The sequence below is a fragment of the Lontra canadensis genome, unplaced genomic scaffold (genome assembly GCF_010015895.1).
Source record: "Lontra canadensis isolate GAN:19392208 unplaced genomic scaffold, GSC_riverotter_1.0 scaffold69, whole genome shotgun sequence".
Lineage (NCBI taxonomy): Eukaryota > Metazoa > Chordata > Mammalia > Carnivora > Mustelidae > Lontra > Lontra canadensis.
In genome coordinates, this window is record NW_022631063.1 from 5,165,135 (window position 1) to 5,188,459 (window position 23,325).

Consider the following 23,325-nt stretch of genomic DNA (forward strand, 5'->3'; position numbering starts at 1 on the left):
GTCTAAGAAAACTTTTGTTTGCAAGTTTTAATTAAATTCTTTGTTGTTCACAGTTGTCACTGTCTTAATGTGCATGGAAAGAGCAAATTTTAATCTGAGTAACATTTAAAGGGTGATTTTTACACTTCACCCTTTAAAAACAGGAGTGAAATAAGCAGCATAAAGTGTTGGTGCACTTATAGGATTAGGTTTTGAATCTGAGAAAAGAAACAAATGTCAGTGCCAAATTTGTAAAGATAAATAAGTATAAATAAATTAAAGGATGATGAGACTGACTATGTACTTCATGGGTATCTTAAGCAGGGCAGACTATTAAATTACGTGCACTCTTTGGACCGATCCTAGTACTGACATTTCATTAGGAAACTGACATCATCTTTTTCTTTTGAAGTCACAGTCTGCATTTATATGCAAAGAGCATGGAGGGCACCTTAATGGTGACAGGGAGAATAACCCAGCACCTGACTGATTCAAAGTTTTGATACTTTAAAATTATTGCACTTTAACTTATAAACATCCCAGTTCTATACTTAAAAGACTGGTCAAAATGTACAGAGCATTTTCTAGTGCCCCCTACAATAATGGGGACAAGAACCAGGAAGTATATGGGAGAGTACAAACATGTGAAAAAGATGCTGATTACCTTTCATTTTAGAGCACATTAGAAAAACCTATAGCTTTGGTAAGAAAATCAGTATTCTACCAGATTCTTAACATTTCTCCTGAACATTAGCACTTTTGTCTTCCTACCCGAGATTAAGTGATTAAAGAGCACATTGTTTGAAAGCATTCATTCTCTTAGGTGGAATTTTTCTAAGTACATCACTGCTCTGGAAAGGTGAACTTATTTCCGGAAGAGTCAGTTATTTACTGAGCAATATGTTACATTATTTCAGCATTTTCTCTTTCCCCTCAATTGCTTAGTTTTTCCAAAAAATGTTCAGTAAAGAAAGTATGTAAATCAGTGTGGTTTCCCTTCTTTGATCAAGCCTATGAGCCATTAAGTTCAAAAGAAAAAAAAAAAGATATCAAAGGATCTGGGCAGAGAAAGCACCTTAAACTAAGACTTAAGGTCTTTGAAAAGAGTTTGTGTAAATTCAGGGACTGACTTTCTGTAAGACAAAAGGCCTAAATTAAATATATTTTATTATCCAGAGGAAAAGGGTGATTAGTAGGAGAAAAGCTGCCACAGTTTCAATTGCCTAAATTGGTGAGAGTCAGAATCTGATGGTTTGGGCTTTCTTTTAATATCCTTTGTCATCTGCTAACCTTAGGAGAGAGGTGAAATTTGGAAAAAGGGAAAGTATCAGAGAATTCTGAAGGAATACTCAATAAAGAAGAATATCTATATTCAAAACTAAATGAATTTAGCAACAACTCTATTTAGGGCTTAGTTAACATCTAAATAAAGGTACTTATTTATAATATATGTTATATACACTTCTTATCACATTCAACATTATTCCTAACAATCCTAGATGTTAGTAGAGGTATTTAGCAGGAGTACTTAGCAGTGCATAGGTACTTAGCAGAGCAACTGTGGAATGGATCACAGATGAGGAAATCTAGGACCCTTCTTTTTGCCTGTGGTAGGCAGCCACAAGGCAGCAGAGACTAGGGCAGGCCCCCATCCTTCCACCTGGCTGGTCCAGACCAGGGTTTGCTGTGTTGTGCCCACTGCTCAAAAGCCGCAGAGGGAAATGAAAAATGTTAACTGAGTGTTGGTTTCATGATTTTACCTAAATTATGTAAAACAGGGGTAACCATGAGGAATATTTTTTAGGGGGAAAGAGAATCAATCTGTCCCTATCACGTGATACACCAGGGTGATTTCATGAACTTCACATTTTCAGAGTACTACCTTGTTGCTTGCTGGTGAAAAACTAGTGATTCATCAGCTAGCACCAAGACACACTTTGGATGTCATAACATTGAGTTAGTAATTTCACCTCCTTCATATATTTTCTTCATCTCTGTGGCCAGATGGGTAGGACTATGCCAACTTCTCTGTCTCAATCTCAACATGTAGTTGTCCATTCCTTCATTATTGTTGTGTTGTCCTTGTTTTAGGAAACATGGTAGATACCTGATTTATAAAGAGGAATGGACTATCCTTACAGAAGGCTTTAGGGTTAGGTGAATCAGAGTCGAGTCTTGTCCTTTCCACTTACAGCTTTGAGCCTTGGGAAATTTCATAACTTTTATTATTCTCGACTTATATCAGCTCAGATTATCTGGATGATTACACTTGGGGGGGGGATAATAACACCTAGAGTGACTGGAAGCTAGTGAGCATTTATTATTTACTATGTGCAAGATATTCAATAAACTCTACTTTTGTAAGATTTCCTTCAGTCCTCACAGTAATCCCTAGGTTCTGTTATCATTCTTAAGACATAGGGAAGAAGGAAGAGGCTTAGAAAAGTTAAGCAATTTGCCTAAAGTCAAAAGTGAGTGTCGGAAATAGGTTAAATAGTGGGCTTTCTGGGTCCAGAGTGGATAGTTAATCCACATGTGGGTCTGCATCCGGCTGGATAACAGCCCAAGACAGAGGCTGGAGCAGAACAGGTTTACAAAATTAACTTAGCTCTGCCCTGGGCTGGAGGGACTTGCATTTTGGTGGAAGGTGACAGAAGTGGGGATAGGGCAGGGGAGGGGACTCAAAGATACACCACAAAGTAATGTCATACAAATAGAAGTATAATTTTTTTTTTAGAAGTATAATTTTTAAGTGGTAGGAGGGCACAGCAGAGGGAGCTACTCACCGCCTGGGTTAAGTAGGGGAAATCTGAAGGGAAATGGAGCCTCATGGCAGGCTACCTGTAAGGGGCTTTTTAATCCCATCAAATATGATTGGGCTTGATCCAGCTTAATTTATTTCGATAAAATATATATAAATATATAAATAAATGTGGTTTTTGGGGGTGGAGATATGGAGTGTGTGCCACCAGGTTCCTCAAGATTCCCCTTCTAGGGAGGGCTGTGCTTGGTGTGTCTCCAGACAAGCCAACTTCCTTTGCAGGACCAGTCATCTGGGAGCCTGTTTTATTCACAAGTCAGCATGTTGGGGGGCCTGGGTGGCTCAGTGGGTTGAGCCTCTGCCTTCAGCTTGGGTCATGATCTCAGGGTCCTGGGATCGAGCCCCACATCAGTCTCTCTGCTCAGCAGGGTGCCTGCTTCCCCCTCTCTTTCAGCCTGCCTCTCTGCCTGCTTGTGATCTTTCTCTCTCTGTTAAATAAATAAAAAAATTTTAAAAAGAAAAAAGAAGTCAGCATGTTGAAATGATGCAACCTGTTGTATTCCTGTTTTTAGACATAAGACCAGATCAACACTTCTTAGAATACTGTATTTCTTGAGGATCTCTCTGGTGTTTTCCTTTTCTTCTCTCTTCAAGCAGAGCAGGGTTCTATATAATTTGCGCCCAGCCTGGAGCACTGTGCTTGGCCTGCAGTGGAAGGGCAGTAGCTGTTTACTGAACGCATGACTGAAGCCTTAAGAAGAGAGATGATCAGACACCTTAATTGTATATCTGACATGCAGATTTAACAGCAGGACACTGTGATGGAAGCAAGACACTAACTCTTATGCCCTGGAGCACGATAGATCAAGAGAAAATTAGGGCAGTGGTCCTTGCTTTGCATCTCTCTTCCTTAGAGTGAAGTTTGTCCCTTTCCCTGCTTGGTCAGATGGATACCCAACCCTGTCTCAAGTTTGATCTCTGTAGTGACCAAGGAAGTATAATTGAAAAAGTTGCTTCCATTTCCAATTCTAAATTCAAGCTTATGAGGATGAAAAAGAGCCAATTAGAGTCATAGATATTCAACTTTATTGGTCTCCCTTTGACTTATCCCTACATGCACTAAAATAAATGTTCAGAAAGGATTTGTGGAAAGATGTTTAGGAAGCAGAAAGGAAGATTCATATAGCCTCAATTAAAAATGTACTTTCTAATAAAACACTTTATTTTAATTAAAAATATTTACATAGGAGACTCCATAGAGTTGAATAGGTAGTTTGGAAATACCTGAACTCAATTCCAGGTTCAGCCACTTACTATATGATTTTATCTTTTGAATGTTACTTTATTCATTGGCTAAATGGAAATAATACCACCTATCAGATATGTTTCCTATAAAAATTAGATGTAAAGTATACATGTAAAATGCTTAACACATAATCAGTACTCATTAACAGACAGTTATTGTTATAATGAAATATAAATTTGATTATGCTAGGGAAATGTCTAACAAGGGACTTGGCTGTAAAAATATGCACCATCAATAGGCATTTAATAGTTCTAATTTATTTGACCATTTCAAAAATATTTAAGTCAGTGTATTCAATTATTGATTTTTGTAACTGGGCAATTCTTTAACTAAATTAAACAATTAATTTAAAAATGTGTAACAGCAATATGATTAAATTTCTGAATATGCCCAAACTGGCAATATTACTTTACTAATAATTATCTAATTTCTGACTAAATTCTATTCATTCATAACTGCTTTAATACAAGAAGTACTTCTTGTGAGATGACAGGAGCTGCAGGAAACAGGATGAGTCTATGCTAGTACATCATTACAATTAGAAATGGCAGTTCTCTTACTCAGAGAGATTAAAATCTAAATGGACATCTAAACCCAGTCTTATCTATAAGAAGATGAATATTTCTTTAGGGGAGCATGAAGAATAACTTCAAGGATGTTTCTATTGCAAGGTGGTTTGTAGATATAAATTGGAGTGATTTGGGGGAGCTGGAACTAATATGATTTAGAGAGGATCTACCGTGTGGTGATCTCTGACTTGGAGACCTGCATGAATGTATACTGTGGATGTTCATGTTAGTTTCCTATTGCTGCTCTAGCAAATTACCACAAAAGTAGTCATTTACAATGACACAATTTGTTATAGTATTGTATGGAGGTCTAAAACCCAAAATGGGTTTCACTGGACCAAATCAAGGTGTTGGCTGGGCCAAGCTCATTCCAGAAGCTCTGGGGGCAAATCTTGTTTTCTTGCCTTTTCCAGCCTCTGGAAGCTGCCTGCATTCATTAACTCGTGGGACCTTTCCTCCACTTTCAAAGCCAGTAACATAAAATGTGTACTGTCCCCACCCCCTCTTTTTCACCCCTACCTCTGCTTCTGTCCCCACCTTTTCTTTCTGTGACTCTCCTGCCTCTCTCTTTCATTTATGAGCATCCTTGAGACTATTATATGGAACCCACGTAGATAATCCAGGATAATCTCCCCATCTCAGAGCCCTTAACTTAATCACACCTGCTAAGTCCCTTTGCCATGTGGAATAATACAGTCACAGATTCTAAGAAGGATGTGAACATCTTTGGAGGACCAATATTTTGCTTCCAGTGTTGCTGAATCTTGTCTTCTTCCTCTAACAGGCAATCGGAAATACAGCATCTCTTCCAGTATCTGGTGAACTGGGAGAGTACTGGTTAGGGAAGGCTGAGTAAGGAGGCAAGAACTAATTCTTCATATTATCCTGAGAGATTATCTGTTTTTGTTAATGTAGAAAGCATGGTGCGCAGATGAAATCAGATGAATGAATTGGTTTGGGGGAAGGTGACAAGCGTACACACAATAACACAGTACACTTGGATGGAATGGGACTATAGGGAGGTTAGTTCAAAACATGGAATCTGATTCACTCTGCTCACATGCTGGATGGATGCCAGAGCCAAGTTTATGTGTGGAAGTGTGGCCTACATGTCCACACATTTTACTCTTTGCCCTTCCTCCCCATGTTTTTTTAAGAGCTGTAAATGCAAGATTGTACTATATACTAACTCTTTAATTTTATTCTCCATCTATTTCTTGGTTTTATAATATTCAAATGGAGTAAAATATATAAAACTCAAATTGATTACAAACTTGGGGGTGCCTGGGTGGCTCAGTTGGTCAAATGCCCGACCCTTGATTTCAGCTCAGGTCATGAGATAAAGCTCCTGCATGGGCTCTGCACTCGGCACAGAGTCTGCTTGCAATTCTCTCCCTCTCTCTCTCTCCATCCTTCCCACTGCTCTCTCTCTCTAAAATAAATAAATAAAAATCTTTTAAAAAATTGATTACAAATTTGACTTAGCAATAGTATTCTAGATGTTTAAGAGAGATGAATTTTGTTATCAGCTGAGGAATATGAAAATATTAAGAATTCTAGAAATCTTATTCATGCTAATGGCTGTGAGCCAGTGCTGTGTCCATCAGTATGATATCCTGGTTCACCAATCCAAACTGGGTTATAGATCATATATTTCGATTTGATGGAATTTAGTTCATCACTCCCCAATATAGTTCTAAATCAATTTTTCAAGTACTAAGCAGTTGACTTCTTTATAACCCATCCAAAATACAATAACAAGACTATTGCTGTGTCACCGGAAGTGTGTTTGCCCACTTGAAGCTGCCCTCTGTGTTTGTGTCAGCCTCGTGGGCTTGTGGGGCATGCCAGCATTCTGTCTGGTTCTTAGTGTGGACTAAATAAAGATTTCTTGGATTGACTTTAGAAAAGTTCAAAGAAAAAAATCATTATATTCTCATTTATTTGCTCAAGAGTTCAAGTTACTATTAAACCTTAGAATTTCTTTTGAGTCATGATTATACACTGGGTTAGCGATCTAGGACTATTTTTTCTGTATTTATGGTATACGTGATAGGAGTCAGTTCACCCCAGAAGAAGGCACCTCTTTGTCATTTGAAGACTCTGGGAAGGTGATTATTTGGGTTTGGCTTTGGTTTTTGGACATGTGTATTCCTTGAGAAGTAGCGCAGAATTGGAATGTCACAGAACCCGGAGCCAGACTGCATGGCTTCCCCTTCCAGCTCTGACGCTCACCAGCCACCTGTCCTTGAGCAAGTATTGTAACCTTTCTGTGTCTCTGTTTCCTTATCTATAAAATGGAGATAAAAAATAAAAATAGTCTCTACCTCATAGGATGGTTGAGAGCACTCAGTGGATTAATGTCTGACACACAGAAAACACTTCATATATATGTGCTCTGACTTTTTTACTTGTGAGTCATTCTTTTGAGTCCTTTATTGTTCAGTAATGTTTGTAGTTTTATTTCTGATATGTCCATGTTCTTTACTAAAAAAGTAATACTTTCAGCCTATTTATTATAATTGCCCCCTCCAGTTTTCCTTTTGTCCTATAATTATTTTTGTTTAAAAGGTTTCTTACTTCACACTATTTTTTAAGCTTAGGAACTCCAACTGAAATCATTTTCTACTTCTCCGAAGATTTTTCAACATTTCAAAAAGCATTTAGCTCTTTACTCCATCTGATACTCTTTAATGTGCTGCAAGGTGAGGAACTGTTGGATGTTTTCCACAAAATCATTACCCAGTTTCCCCAACATGCCTTGTTGGTAATGCTGCTGTCTCATCCCGTTGCTCATCTACATACTCATGTGACCAGCTCCTTCATGATTCAGTGCAGATATCCTACTTCTCAGGATGCTTTCCCTGACACCTGCTCGTTGACACACCCGAGTGGATTATGTCCTCCCTGGGAGGCTCTCCACTCACCTGGTGCAAACCCATTAACTCTTGGGTTATAATTGCCTGTCTTTCTTTCCAACTAGTATGAAAGCTGGAAAGCATAGTGAGTGCGTCATATGCTTACTGTAGATAACCCACAGTTGTTTAGTGGTAATGAATAAATACATTAAAGGAAGCCATATTAATTATATAGTATGAATCATTTCCTTTTGAATTTCATATGGCAGGGCACCTGGGCGGCTCAGTCAGTTAAGCGTCTGCCTTCATGATCTCAGGTTCCTGGGATGGAGCCCTGCATTGGGCTCTCTGCTCAGTGTGGAGTCTGCTTCTCCCCTGCTCTTTCTCTTACTATCTCTGTCTCTCTCAAACAAATAAATAACATATTTTTTAAAAGAAATTTCATATGGCAAAGATGGAGGGAGATACATGAATGTCACCCACAGCATTTAGATTCCCATAGAGTTCTCCTTTTTTCTTTTTTTTTCTTTTTTTTGAATTTATTTATTTGACAGAGAGAGAGAGATCACAAGTAGGCAGAGAGGCAGGCAGAGGGAGAGGGAGAAGCAGGCTTCCTGCTGAGCAGAGAGCCTGATGCAGGGCTCGATCCCAGGACCCTGAGATCATGACCTGAGTTGAAGGGAGAGGCTTAACCCACTGAGCCACCCAGGCACCCTGCAGTTCTCCTTTTTCTTGTTATTTATGGTGTTTACATGTTTCTGTACTATGCTAGTCCGCATGTAGAGGCTTACAGTGTTAAAGCTTCACAGTGGGATTAGTATCTTCCAACTGTCAATGGCCCTGCTATCTCATTTAGGACACTTCGTCTTTAATGTAATTTTGCATGAAAAGAATATAGCCACAATGACTTTTCTTCATTTTATATTTGCCTGTTACATTTTTACCCAATATTTTCTTTTTGAATTTTGTGTCTTGATTTAGGTTAATGTCTTGTGGGTGGCATATGGTTGGATTTATTTGTTTGTCTTTCAGTGTGGAGTTTGACCTGTGTTTATTTTATGACTATTACAACTGATCTTATTCCTACCTTCTTGTTTAGGTTTTTAAAATTTAAAGCCCTTTGTTTTCTTTTCGGATGTCTTTTCTTGTATGGACTGTCTTAAGTTTGATGTTGATGCCAGTACCAACTTGGATTCATACAGACTATAGCTCAAAGAACTAAAATTTCAGTAACCAGTAACCAGTTTTCTAATTCCTTTTGGTTTTCAATATTATAAGGAAGGCATCTAAGGATGTCTGAATTTTGTTTCTTCATCACAGAAACGCTTCATAATTTTAAATAATTATAGAATTTTTCTCTTTCCTTGTAAAACTTGCAATGTTTTAAAAAGATTTACTGTTATACTGATGTTTCAAACTTAATTTTATTTCTGGATTATAGTACATATTTTAAAACTGTGCCCAAATTTTATTTTCAGTAATTTTTCTTCAAATATATCTTTTTTGTTCTGCCTCCCACTCTCCCCATCCCAGCTTCTCACTGAAATGCTATCAATTTACAGTTTGGATTTTGCTCTCCGTTTTCTGTCATTGCTTTTCACATTGGTGTTAATGTTGGTGATTTTCTTTTCCACAACATATATTACACTATTTACTGCCCCCAGTGTGTATTTTAACTCTTCTAAAAACTTTAACACCCCTAGTTCTTTTCTCATCCCTGGCAGCTTTCTTTTCTTCTGACTTTATCTCAGCCAGGTGCTTGCTGTAATTCAGACACAGCTAATACCAGCTTTGCAACACTAGCAAGTGGTCTGTCAATGAAATGTAGAGGCCAAAGTATCTTACTTTATTCTATAAACTTCCACATAATCCATATGAGGTAGGCAAAAGAGGAAAGAAATAAGGTGACTCACAAAAATTTAAACAGTATTTGTGTAAGCCAGTTTTGAAGCCCTGGGGTTTAATACCTACCTTTCATTGAATTGCATCCATTATAGTATTGTTATGTGGTCCTCTTTTCCATAAAACTTTATCAAGTTCAACTACAGTTTAGAAATGTGCCTCCCATATTTTGAAAGTAAGAAATTACATTTAGAAAATGTGCTGAGGTGGAATCTTGTTTTAGAAATAAGATCATGACAGAGCACTTGGCTTTGTGAACTGTGCCACACTGGGTGTTTTCTAAAGAGGCATTTTTCTGCCTTTGACCATATTTTTGAGCAAGGCACTGACCCCAGCACTATCATATCAAACATTGACCTTGACTTCCAAATTCTTACTCTATGAAGATCTTAGGATCGTATATATAATTTATTACTCCAAATTTCTAGACAATTGTTTAATGGGAAATGAAGAGAGATGTTATTTCTTAATGTTGTAAGAACATATCATTTTATAGACCACTGAATTCCAAACTTAAAATTTCCTGAACATCTGGTTAGAAGAATGGTTCATAATAATGAACCTTTTTTTTTTTTAAGATTTTATTTATTTATTTGACAGACAGAGATCACAAGTAGGCAGAAAGGCAGGCGGAGGGTGGGGGAGCAGTCTCCCCGCTGAGCAGAGAGCCCGATGCAGGGCTCGATCCCAGGACCCTGGGATAAGGATCTGAGCTGAAGGCAGAGGCTTAACCTACTGAGCCACCCAGGCGCCCCAATAATGAACCTTTTTGAAACGCCAGTTTCAAATCTGTGCATATTTCTAAGAATTCTTTCACTGATAATAGAAGTTGTGAAATGAGAAGAAAATCCCAGAGTGTATTAATTACATTGACTATTCCTCATTGTTTTCCATATCTGACTTCTTAAAGCTATTATTTTACTCCATAGAAACACAGATGGGTGTCTACGCAATCCTTCTGTGACTGACTATAGCCATGTGAATAATTGGTCAGGAAAGGAAGAGAATTCTATCTTATATTATACTACTTTGCATATTAAAAAATGTTTAAACATGGACTCTCCATAAAAAGTAAAATTCAGGAAGGTATGAGTTTTGTAACTAGGCAGATTTTATTGGTTAATTTAGTTATCTTGTTTTTTAAAACTGCAGAAGAAAAGCACATATTTCAAGCTCAAAAAAATAGATCTGTAGTCATACAATCTCTCATGATTTAAGAAAATAGTACATGTAAGTGTACACTTATGTATGTACATGTATGTATATTATAAATATGTATACTGATGTATGTATATAAGTATACATAAGTGGACATAAGTTAGATTTATGTGTAGTATATTACAAAAAATATAAAAATAATAATATAAATCTTTTCCCTAAGAACCTCAGAATTCTTATAAAAGACATTCTTATCCTTGGCATATAATCATTTTCATAACAGCTTGTATTTTTTAGTGTTTTATTTTCTTTCAAAGTGCTTCCTTTATATGTTCCTTCTGCTTTATAGGATTTATTCTGTTCTACATAGAAGAACTATTTTGGGTGGGTTGGCAATTATTTTCTCATCAGCAAACAAAAGAGAACAGTTGACATTTAGGGTGCAATGGATTCTGTGTCCAGCTAAGCCATTAATTCTGGAGATTTGGGAGAATTCACTGAACTTCTTTGGATTTTCATTTACTCATCTGAACAATGAATTGCCACTAAGCCCTGGAGACAAGTCACGTCTAGTACAATGATTCTGTGTTGTTAATATTTATAATGCTTTCTAGCTGAAATGGTCATTTGAAAAGTTTGTTTTCCCTTCTTTTTTAACAGACCACTTTAGCTTTGTCCCATATTCTTTCACAGTCTGATTTCTATACCTACAAGTATGCAAATCTCCCCCTATTTTTCCATAGGTATTTTATGAGCATCTTTACTTGTTCTTCTGTGTCACCCCTCTCTTTAAAGGTTCCCTAAACTCATTTCATGGTGTTCTCCAATCTCAGTTGCATTCAAGCCTTCTGAGATGTCACAGTAAGAGGTGGGAGGAACTAATGTCCCTGTCTTCTTCCTCACCTATCCCTAAGAAAGGGGCTGTCTAGGGGTACTTGGGTGATGCAGTCAGTTGGGCATCCAACTCTTGGTTTTGGCTCCAGTCATGATCTCAGGGTCATGAGATCAAGCCCTGAGTAGGGTTCTGCGCTCAGCATGCAGTCTGCTCAAGATTCTCTCTCTCCTTCTCCCTCTGCTTCTACCTACCCCCAACTCTCTCTCTCTCTCATTCAAATAAACAATCTTAAAAATAGGGCACTGTCTGATCAACTTTAAAAAGTTATATCAGGTGTCATCAACATCAGGATAGGAGCAGATAGATACAGTGTGTTATAGTACACTGGGCAAGAAAAATCACTTATCAGGTGAGGAAAGGATAGACATTGAGTTAGAAGGTTAAGAAACAATATGGACACAGCTTGTTAACTCAAGGTAAGTTTTCTACTCTATGACTATCTGTGTAGGCAAATACTGATGGGAAAGAGAGAGAAATTAAGATGTAGTGTATTTTCTGTGATCAAATGAAAGCCCACAAGGCAATGGAATCCGAATCTCTTAATAATCAGTCCATTGATTTCCTGACCACTAATCTTGGGCCTTTCCCTGTAGGATGAAAAATGATAAAAGTCAAATATCTGAAAAGTAAATACCATCTGTAAACTTTAGCAAAAATAAATTGCTGACTTTCTGTTAAGATAACTAAAAGAATGACATCTTTTATGAATAATATACAAAGTGAAATTTATATTTTAATGTGGAAAAACTTTATGGAGTCAAGTTCAGTAAAATCTATATAGTGATCATTCATAAAGTCATAGTATAGTTGAATAGAAATTGAATTCATCTGTGTAGACAGATAATCCACAGGGGAAAATAAAGATATACTTTCTTTACATGTGAAAGACTTTCAGTAGCATGAGAGAAAGTCTTTTTATCAGAATCAACTGGAAGAATGTACTTTTGTATGGATATGAGGTTTTGAATGTCAGGTGAATTTCACAAATAACTGACATTTGTTATGAACAAATCAGTGTTGATCAGTGTTGTACAGTCATAGTGTGCATATATCACAACTTCGTATTCCCGTATATTTTGTATTTATGTAAAGTAAAATATGTTTACAATTTTAATTGAAATATGTGAAAATGTTTATTTGAATAAGAACTCCCTATGGAAAATCAAATACTCAGGGAGCCAAAACAAATAATTATTCATTTTTTCTGGATCACAGAAGTTGTTCTCATCTGTTGTGTGCATAAACCTTAAAAGAAACTAAAAATAGAAAAAGCAAACCATTCTATAAGATGGTTCAGTGTGGGAGCTGGAGAAGGAGGTAGGAAGAACAGGAAAGGGAAGAAACAGCTCGGTTGTCTCTCACCAGGAATTGTTTGGGTCTTGGTTTACAGTGATTAAATTAAACCAATCCAAATAACAAAGTACACTGAAGAGCCCTGCTCTGTGAGTTCCAGAAATTACCAGTCCTAAAGTGAACGGCAGGGGGTGTGTGAATGAGTAATGAATGTACATGATACTGACATGCATGCACCCATGGACATGTGTATCCATGTGGGTAAGGGACCATACACCGAATGGTCCCAGAAAAAGCCCTTGCAATGATTTTGGAATTAGGGTTCTTTGAAAGTGAACAGCAAACCATTAAGCAAAGTGATAACAGCAAAGAATACTAGATTAGGAAGAAACTCTGGTTTTGAGTCCAGCTCTGGCACATGTAACTGAAGAACTATGGAGAGTCCTCCTCTTCCTTTCACATAAGGAAACATTTAGTTAGACATGTTTCCATATGCCTAAAAGGAGCTGGTTAGAGTAGGTTAGACTGCATGCTCTTGAAGACCTTTCTGTTTCTAACCACTGTTATTCTGCGATCATGCAGTCAATCTTTTGCTGTGTTTCCAGGCATGCAATTGTTACCCTGTATTTTTGTCAGGTAGATGGCTTAAATGGGAAAATATCAGACCATCTGAAATGGGTGACTGACAAAGCTTTTTCTAACGGTACTATTATTTCTCTCTCATGTAACACATGTCTCTGTGAATAAAAGAAATAAACCCACAGTCTATAATTCTCATGGCAATCCTTTATTTTAGCTAGATCCATCTCCTCGAGTGTTAAAGGGTGGAGAGAGAATCAAAGAGCAATTTTTAGACTTGCTAAAGATTTAGTCCACCCATCAAATTAATTAATTGTGTGATCATGGGAAAGTTTTCTAACCACTGTGACTCTCTACGTTCTTATCTATAAATTTCAGAAAAGAATAGCACCTACCTCATGAGGTTCTTAGAGAAGTAAATGAGATCACGCTCTTCACAGCGTTTAACCTAAATTCAACACACAGTGCCTCAGAAAGGTTCATTATTAACATTATGGAACTCTTAATAACTGTTTTTCATCAGAATAATCACAAGAGTAAGAGTGGAGACAATATTTTTGTTTGAAGTGTGCATGACCATACGCCCCGTGTAGGCATTTTGTAGCTTTGCTTGAAAGCTTGAAGAGAAGAGGGTGACTGTGGGACATTGAAAACACGGTACTGTGAAATGTCGCAGTCTGTCTTATGAGAGCAGATATTTAAAATGCCTTTACTGTTCATAAGATGATGCTATTTTCTTTTCAAAGCCCGAAACACATATCTGAGCGTGCTACATTTGCTTTCAGTGACTGTTGGCCCTAACAAACCTGCGAGTGGATTTGCGGAAGACGGTGGTGCACAGAGCGAGGGCGCGTCAGACCTCCAGGAAGTGGTGACCTTGAAGGAGCGGATGGAGAGGTACCAGGCAGCTGTTTCCAGGGGTGACTACCGCAGCTTCTCTGCCAATGTAAGCTGCTCCCGGTTGGTTCTGCATGAGGCAATGGGCTCACTGAGGTCTGACCTTTACACACCCTCCTTCCTTCGCAGTACAGGATACGGCAGGGCAGTGGGATATAGTAGAAAAAGCAGACCTAGTTTGAATCAAAGTCAGAGGATATGAGTTTAAGCTTCAGAGCTGCTACTTCCTCACTGTGTGAATTTGGGCTACTATCCTAACCCCTCTCTAAGCTTCAGTTTCTTTAACTGCAAAATGGGACTAGCCATCCAGCACAGAGGGTCTTAGAGAGAAGTCAAAGAGATAATTTACGTGTAAGCCATAAGGCAGGGTAGAAATGTGTTATTATTGCTGTCATTATCATTTAACCTATAGCTATTCTCCTCAGGAAGGTTGGGAATTAATTTCAGATTTTAATAATGTGGGTCTGCATGCTGCCCTCCTTGGTCTCATGGATAGTTCATTTAAATTCACTGGTGGTATCTTTTCTTTTTTTCTTTTTTCTTTTTTTTTTTTTTTTTTTTGCTTTTCTCATTTCTCTGTACGCACTAAATCCATTAAGAGTAGCTTAATCAACATAGAAATGAGGGAGATTAGCAATGTAGGCACTCTGCTAAACCAATTATGATTATAGGAAACAGCAGGATTCAGTAGGACCACCAATTTTTAGAGCCAAAGCATAATAAAGTCATATTCAAAAGAATTTGTTGGGTTCCATCATCTGTGGCCTTCAATCCACAGGGTTTGATGAGTCATTTTATTAGTAGCAGCTTTATAGCTTAATGGAATGTAAGGATACTCTTTTATAATTATAATCTCCAAATTAGCAAAGTTGTTCATTTAACCAAAAGAGAAAGAGAAAGAATAGCCAAGAAGAGTGGTGTTCTAAAATAGCCACTCTTAACATTCTTCTTTACAAATTATTTAGAGACAAGTCTGACTGTGCCAAACTCATTAACAATATTGTAATTCCAAATGACATTTAAGTTTTTACATAGTCATTAAAATCCATTGCAGATGCAGCATGGATTTTGAATGAATATACAGAAATCACAGAAGTAGCTCGAGCTCTTCCAAAATAAACAGAATCACACCAGTGCCTCCTGCCAGTCTTCTTAGATAGCGCCCCCTGCTGGATCATCAAGAAACTTTACTACAAATTAGTGTTTGAAATTGGAGAAAAGACTTTTGGGGAAACAGATTTTGAAAGTACCCAGTGAGAGAAGGGTTATTCAGTAAACATTTTATATATATATATTTAGGAAGACTTTTTTCTTTACAGGTACTAGGAGAATACACCATAAGACAAATTTGTTTTTATACAAAAAAGAATATTTAAATCAGGCATTAAGAAAACTTGATTATCCCACTATTTAATGCAAAAATGAAACGTTAATTATTTCATAAAGGTAGCCTACATATAAATAATTTAATAATCCTTTCTTCTCTGCCCATTTACAGGCAAAACAAACTGAGGGGAAGTGATTTATGGGAGGTCATGCGTTAGTGACAAAGCCAGACTAAATCCCTGGTGTCTGGACTCCCGTGCTCTTTTAACTGAATTCAACTGCCTCCTCTCACACAAGAAAGCACCTGTGGCCCAACAAATGCCGTTATTTGGTTCGGCCCTAAGTTAATATTATGTAGGTGTTGGGGAGGAAGAGCACATACATTATCTCAGAGAAATCCTGGTAAATATCTAAAGAAAAACAAAGTAACTGCCTTAATCCCTTACCTGGTCAGACAGAACAAATGTCTGTTCAATTACAAAATCATGAAAACTGCCTTTAACAACATTTCTGACTATACACATAACCGAAGTGTTTTATGTGTAAAATCTGGAGGTCTCTGATTTGGCCCCAAACTGAATCCATTATGTTTCAGTCACACTGAGATCAGTTTCTCCTGGTCCCAGCCTTAGCCAGATGGCTTTTGGTCGAACCTAAATAAAAGTCATGCCTGTGGAAAGGCAGTGGTCTGCGGGAGAGTCCCAGAAGAGAAAGGGGAGATGACATTTGTTAAGCGATGAATTAAAATGTCAGATTCTGTGCTGTGAGATTTTATTTGTTATCTTTTTTAATGCAAGAAATATGTGGAAAATATATTGTTATTCACAGTTTTTAAGAAATAAAACTTGAATTCTAGTCTGAGGTCATAAGTGTCAGAACTCGGATTTATCCAACCCCCAAACTATGTTATTTCTACTATGCCCAAGGACCCAACAATAGTTCTTTGTAAAGACAATAGATAATTGTGTAATATATTAACCCAAGTAAGTGTCAGGTAGTTAAAGTACCCTATTTTTTTATTTTATTTTATTTATTTATTTGAGAGAGAGCATGAGAGGGTAGAAGGTCAGAGGGAGAAGCAGACTCCCTGTGGAGCTGGGAGCCCAATGTGGGACTTGAGCCCAGGACTCCGGGATTGTGACCTGAGCTGAAGGCAGTCGCTTAACCAGCTGAGCCACCCAGGCACCCAAAGTACCCTATTATTGAAAGGAGTTAATGTTAAGTAGGTATTTAAATTAACTTGTTAATAAAATGACTTAATTATTATGGGCATACCCATTAGATTCCAAATCTTATTTCTGAGTCCAAGAATAAAAGGAAACATCACTGCAGCTCGTGCCCACAGACTGCTCCTTGAGCAAGTCCGGCCAGATCACATATATAAATGTTCACTTACAAGCTGAGCTAAATAAAGAAATCACATCACCATTGCTCAATTATAATTCAAAAGACTTTCTCATTTAGGTGGTTGAGCAGCAGTAACAGTGTAATAGTAGGACTACTGATAAAATTCATTAACTATATGAATTTTTGCATATGTAATATGGTCTGAATCCAAAGCACAATGTTAAAGAAAAGAATGGATATACTGGATTTTTAATCCATTTGGTAGATGAGAGGCAACATGTTCAGTATAGGAACTGATATTTTTGTGAAAATGCACTTATTAGGAAAGTATTCAGTCATTAGCATGATTACTGAGGCTTACTAGATTAATTTGCACATGATTTGGACCTTGTTTATAGTTGCTGGAAAGAGTAGGCTTTTTCTTAACAATAATTGCCTTAATTTCCGTAATTTAATACTCATATATTATCTATGTTTGATCAATCACGGAAGGCCACTTATGTACATTAAATGTCAGGGAGGGGTATAAGAAATATTGTGACCTTAATTCACCCTTTCCCTTCTTTATCTTAAATTTCAAAATAGATGACACACTTTCTCATGACCTTAACATGTATCAAATGGCAGTAACTGACCAGGATTTCTATTTGAAGTTCGTTGCAGAATTTGTTAGAATATGTATCTAAAACACAGAAGGATGCATTCTTTTATCCCTTCTTCCCATGCAGCAAATATACATATTCTTAGAAAGCTTATAAATTTGTTAAAGCATCCATTTGGATTTGCTAGTAATTCCGATAATGCCGATTATTAATTCATTCTCCGATATTTTGGAATATGGGAAACCCCAAGATTATAGTTGTGTTTTTAGTATCTGTTTGAGAAACTACATATTGGGTCATGATTTCCGGATCCCAGGAGTCCACAGTCCATGTTAGGGTAACTTCAGTTTACGGACATGAAGTTACTTCCAGGTCTCAAGGCTTCAGGGTTATGTCAGGACTGGGCCAGACCTCAGGAAACCTCCTGTGATTTGAAGGGTTGCTGAATCCCTTCCCAGTTTTAAGCGGTCCTGGAGGCTTCTTGGAGGAGGACTGGTTGGCATGGGGCCTGTTTGCTTGAGAGTTGTCATTCCATCTGGGCTTGAGTGCCTGCTGGGCTGGGGAGTGAGTTGAATCATCAGAACCAAAGCCCTTAAGTTACCGCACTTCCCACAGGGGCATAAGATCTGACAAGGCTCCTCAGTGTTTTTCAAGTTGCTCCAAATGATGTCTGTTGAATAAGGCTTTCTGTTCTGCAAAATGCCAATAATAGCCTTAGAATCCTTCTAAGCTTAAACCTTCCAAGCTAAGTCCTGTGGTATGCCACCCCCAGAGTAGTTTTTCTGCCTGTCCTTTAGTACTAGGGATTAAGACAGACAGCAGTCATTAAGACAGATAGGTTTCAAATTCCAGCTTCTACTCACATCCCAGCAATGAGAACTTAACAAGCTGCCTTACATGCTCAAACCTCAATTTCCCCATTTTAAAATGAGAATAAATGCCCATGTCTCACAGAATATGGAGAAACATCAAATGACAAGATATATGTAAACACATACAAACCACTCAGCACTAGTATTAAGTAGCTGTTACTATGACTGCTATTGACATTTTTGCATAAGAGAGGCTTATTCTATTCATCTTTAGTGATTTGAATACATTTTGGAATGAGTCAAATGTTTTTAATATTCTTTTTTTTTTAATTTTATTTTTTATAAACATATATTTTTTTTTCCCCAGGGGTACAGGTCTGTGAATCTCCAGGTTTACACACTTCACAGCACTCACCATAGCACATACCCTACCCAATGTGTTTTTAATATTCTTAATAATGTGTTGTTTATGTAGATGTTTGGGATTTTAATGACAACCTTACTGTGAGTTAAAATTGAATCCATTATTCTAATTTCTTCTAGTCTGTGTATTATTAGAGAAATACATCCTACAATCCTACAGGTCTCATCTCCAGATATCAAAATCTATCTGAGATAAGGAGAACTAACTCAATATTTTGAAGGTCCTTCTGACTTTATATCAAACACTGATAAATGAGAAAACAACATGAAGAGATTATTTTTTATTAAGGTTTTCTGTAAGGTTCTACTGAAATAATTGCGCGTGTTCGCGTTTTTTAATATACCACCCATTAATAATTGTCAACTATAAAAAATAATAACTTGTAAGTCCCATCTTGAGCAAATACAAAGCTGAATTTTCCTTTTTTCTTAAATTTTCTTAGATGATGGAAGAATCTGGAATGTGCACAGTGCCTGGTGGTTTGGCCAGAGTGAAGAAACAATTTGAGAAGGACAAATTTGCTTCTTCTTGTAATACCTTGTCTCAGTACCAATACCAGCACCAAAACAGATCTGAACAGGTAATGTGACTGCAGGTAAATGGATAAATCACATGTGGTCTAAGTGTTCTCATTTCCGTGCCAAAGCAGAAAGACCCCTGTTCGCTGGTACATTTATTTTCATTACTCATTAACAAATATTGTAATTTTAAGATGCTTTAGAAAATCATCTTTAAAGCATATCAATGTATTGATTTGTTTACTTGGAGCATTTTGTCATATTTCTAGGAAACCGTGCTGGAATATTTTTCTTCTCCACTTCTCATGTTTCAAACATAAATGAAAATTAAATAGCCTGGGTTAGTCAACGAGTAAATAGAAATGTTGAAGGCCACGTTTATATTGAGCCTCTGCTTCTAGGTTATAATTCATGATAAACTATCCACTGGTTGTTTGCATAGATTTAGTGTGAAGCATTATTTAGCTGATCATTGTGGTTAGTTTTCTGTTTTCTTTAAAATCATCAAAAATTGAGTAGTAGAACCCAGATGTTACATAAAACTGCATAATGCAACTACTATATTTTATCTTATATAAAAGATTTTCCCCCATTTCATTCCTCCATTATCATAGATCACCAAATATTGTCTTGGGTTATAATGATTTTTGAATGTGAGAATCTCAGTAATAAAACCCATTAGACTGAGCTCTGTACTTTGAAAAATAGTAATTGCACTGTAAACAGCTGTATTTAGGTCCATGTTTTCCATGAGGAAGAGAGTAACTGGGGTACTTCTAAAATTTTGTAGTGGAAGATAAAGGGTGGGTTTTTGTTCATTTGGTTTTTGTTTTAAGAAAAATCTTTAGGATATTTGGAGTTATCTATATTTTTAAAATTAAGGCAATTGTATGGTAAAGTATGGGTGGGGGAGGGAGGGGGAGAATATATCAAACAGAATGATTAAAAATCTGATATGTGAAATAGTATTTGTTTTCTTTTTCTGGCTTTGTCTGAGAAGTAAAAATTGCACAATATAAATAGCTCAATGAATTTCGGGGAAGATAACTTTGCCTAAAGGAAACAAAATTTAAATAAGAAATTAAGACTAGATATATTTGTGGTCTAATATATAGCTGTTGCAGCAACATGGGAGTCTATAAGTGAGTCAGTTGTGTGTTTGCTTGAAACGGATCAACAATATAAAATATTGTTAGTTATCATTAATAACTTAAGTAACAAATTCCAGATGGTAATCTGTGTATGGACAGATCCTTTGTTTTGTAAGGAAACATTGTGAAAGAGTGTAAGAGCTATGGGATTTGTAGATCTGACTTTAGAGCCCCCCTGCCCCCGCCCCCACCCTGCCACTTACCAGCTGAGTGACACTAACACAAGGACACCTTCACCGGACACCTTCACCGTCATGGCCCTGGGGAGTCCCTCAGGGCCGCATTCTCAGAGGCGAGCGGCACTTAGCTTAATGCTTTGCTATCATCATCTTGAAATGCTTAATACTTTTAGAAAAAGGGACCTGGGCCTGTCATTCTCATTTTGCTCCAGGTCTGGAAAATTATATAGTCAGTGCCACACAGACCAAATTCATCACCCCTCAACTCTCTGTTTCTGATTAAGATGCAGTATCTGATGAAGGATTTGTCCATATCATGTGGAGGTCTTATATGACAAAGAGCAGTTTCCATAAAGTATTTCATTATCCATGAAACCTGAAGTCAGTTAGGACTCCTTAATATTGCAAGAGAGAGAAATCCCAACCAACAGTGGCTTAAGCCAAATGGAACATTATAGATTCACAAACATGCAGTCTTGTGGAAGGGAGATCTGGTATCCACTCCAGTGATATATTGGAGCAGCTGGCTTGTACCAAGCCTGTGGTTATTAAGTGTTTAGGAATGTTGCAAACCAGATAATGTCATGTTAATAGCTTGAAATCCGCCATAGCCAGAGTATTTGAAATAGAGAAATTGGCAAATACAACAAATCAGGGATATTCTTTCTTTCTCTTTCTTTCTTTCCTTCTCTCCTTTTTATCTCCTTTTTTCCTTGAGAACCCATTGTTAAATATGTATTTCCTTACTATTAATGTATGGTTTCAACAATGTCCCTAGCATAGTAGTTAAGAGCATAGAAACCGGAGCCAGATTACTTGCGTCCAAATCCATACTCCTTCATCTATTAGATGTGTGACATTAGGCAAGTTCCTTAGCTTATCTGGGCCTCAGTTTCCTCAATTATAAAGTCAAGATTGTAATAGTTCCTACCTCATAAGTTTGTTAAGATGATTAAATGGATTATATTTATAAAGTGTTTAAGGCTATGCCTGGCCCATTGTAAGTATAACACAGTATGTATTAAAAAACAATAATAAGTATCACCTTCAACATATTTCTTTTCTTTTCTTTCTATTTTTTTTTTTTTTTTTCTTAACCTTACTTCTTCTGGGCTGGTCCCATTCTCACCCAGGTTTCCCCCAGATAGTAGTAAAAAAGATGCAGAGAAAAAGTGAGATCTTTTTCCCAGAAGTTTTAGGACCAAGCCTTACTGCATCTAATTGACTCTAAATGGAACACTCACGTTCTTCCTAGAACTAATTGCTACAGCTGGGGGACACTGATCGGCTGAAGCCTCTGTACTTGTTGACCTAAGTGGAAGTTCTCGGCATTCAGTTATCAAGGGAAAATAAATGGATACTGGGTAAAAGCACAACCCACAGCAGCAACATATAAATGTTACATACACACACACACACACACACACACATACACACCCCCCCTACTATAAGCTCCTTGCGAATGGAATCTATTAACATAAGCGGTAGTCCCTCCTCTGGAACATGAAATATTAATGCCTATGAGTGTAATAAATAAAACCATGCACTAGAAGTCTGAATATCTGCAGGACTCTGGGCAAATAGTGACCTCTCTGAACTTCAGTTTCATTATCTACTTGTAGACATACTAATAATACACAAAAATTCCATGGGGAACGACTAAGCCTTGGTCATGATGCCATGTAATATAAATAATATATAAAGGAAACATGTTAGAATAAACTAGTAAATATCTTTTATTGAACTGTGTGCTGAAGTCTGTGGGAAGATGAAAGAAAAAAAGTCATCTGTACTTAGAAAATGAAATGACTAATTTATAATCCTTATTACAAATTTGAGACACACATCAAATTTGATTATAGAGGGGAAAACGTAGAAAATCATGTCTTAGATATTCACTTAAACTTTTACAGCTATCTAATGTATTCTAAAAATTGCTTCCCTTGTCAGCGGGGATTGAGGATGTTTACAGGTAAAGGCAGATAGTTAATTCTGTCTTCCCAAAGATGTTGTCCACCCAGATGGTATTTTCAGTCTGCTTGTTGAAAGTACTTGAGATTTACCTCTCTGCTACGTCTGCCCCTGGCCAAAAAAAAAAAAAAAAAAAAGAAAAATTTTGTTAACATATAAAAACTAATACTAATTTGAATATCAAATTTAATTAGAGTTAAGAAAGAACATTTGTTTTGAACTTCTGACAATATTTGATGTTACAAGTACTGATAATCTTACAAGGTGTAAGAAGTTCAATCTGCCTCTCTCCTTTCTAATATACTAAAGTCAGATGTTTCAGGGTAATTAGCTATTTGGTAGTCGTTTGGGAGATGAACAACAGGGCTAGACAAGTTTTGGAAATTAAGCTATCTCTCAGGTTAAAGACCCCTCTGTCTGCTGATTGATCAGACTATTTTACCAGACTTCCTTTTATTCAAAAAGGGATTCTGAAATAGAAAAAAAGAGGGGGGGTATAAAATATAGGAACTTCATTTATGCTGTCTGGGATAATGTCCTATTTATATATTCTAGACTTGTCATGCTTCATGGTTCTGCCTGTTTCAGTAAGCGGCATCACCACTGCTAGCCTGTGGAGAATCCTTATGTAAATTAGAAAAAGCAGCCACTCTGGACCGTCAGAGCCACTGGGTGAGGGAGGCGTGGGGCGAGGGTTCAGCTTCTTAAAAAAATGTGTTGAGGAAATGTTATTTAATCTTTTCCCGAATTCTTAAAAGGGTGCCTTGAAATACGCTGCAGAAAGTATTAGAATGCATG

The 23,325-nt window shown here is 37.1% G+C and overlaps 1 protein-coding gene across 3 annotated transcripts in view; it reads left to right on the forward strand.

Annotated features, from left to right (window-relative positions):
- Window positions 1-23,325, forward strand: part of XIRP2 (xin actin binding repeat containing 2) — a 73,810-nt gene that overhangs the window by 10,397 nt on the left and 40,088 nt on the right. For 2 of the 3 annotated variants that reach the window (XM_032880365.1, XM_032880366.1), the window contains exons 2-3: window positions 14,086-14,246; window positions 19,151-19,288. In XM_032880365.1, the coding sequence (XP_032736256.1) occupies window positions 14,190-14,246; window positions 19,151-19,288 (195 nt within the window). In that variant the 5' untranslated portion in view covers window positions 14,086-14,189. Of the gene's footprint in view, window positions 1-14,085; window positions 14,247-19,150; window positions 19,289-23,325 lie in introns of those variants that run through there. The other variant, XM_032880367.1, reaches the window with a different exon arrangement.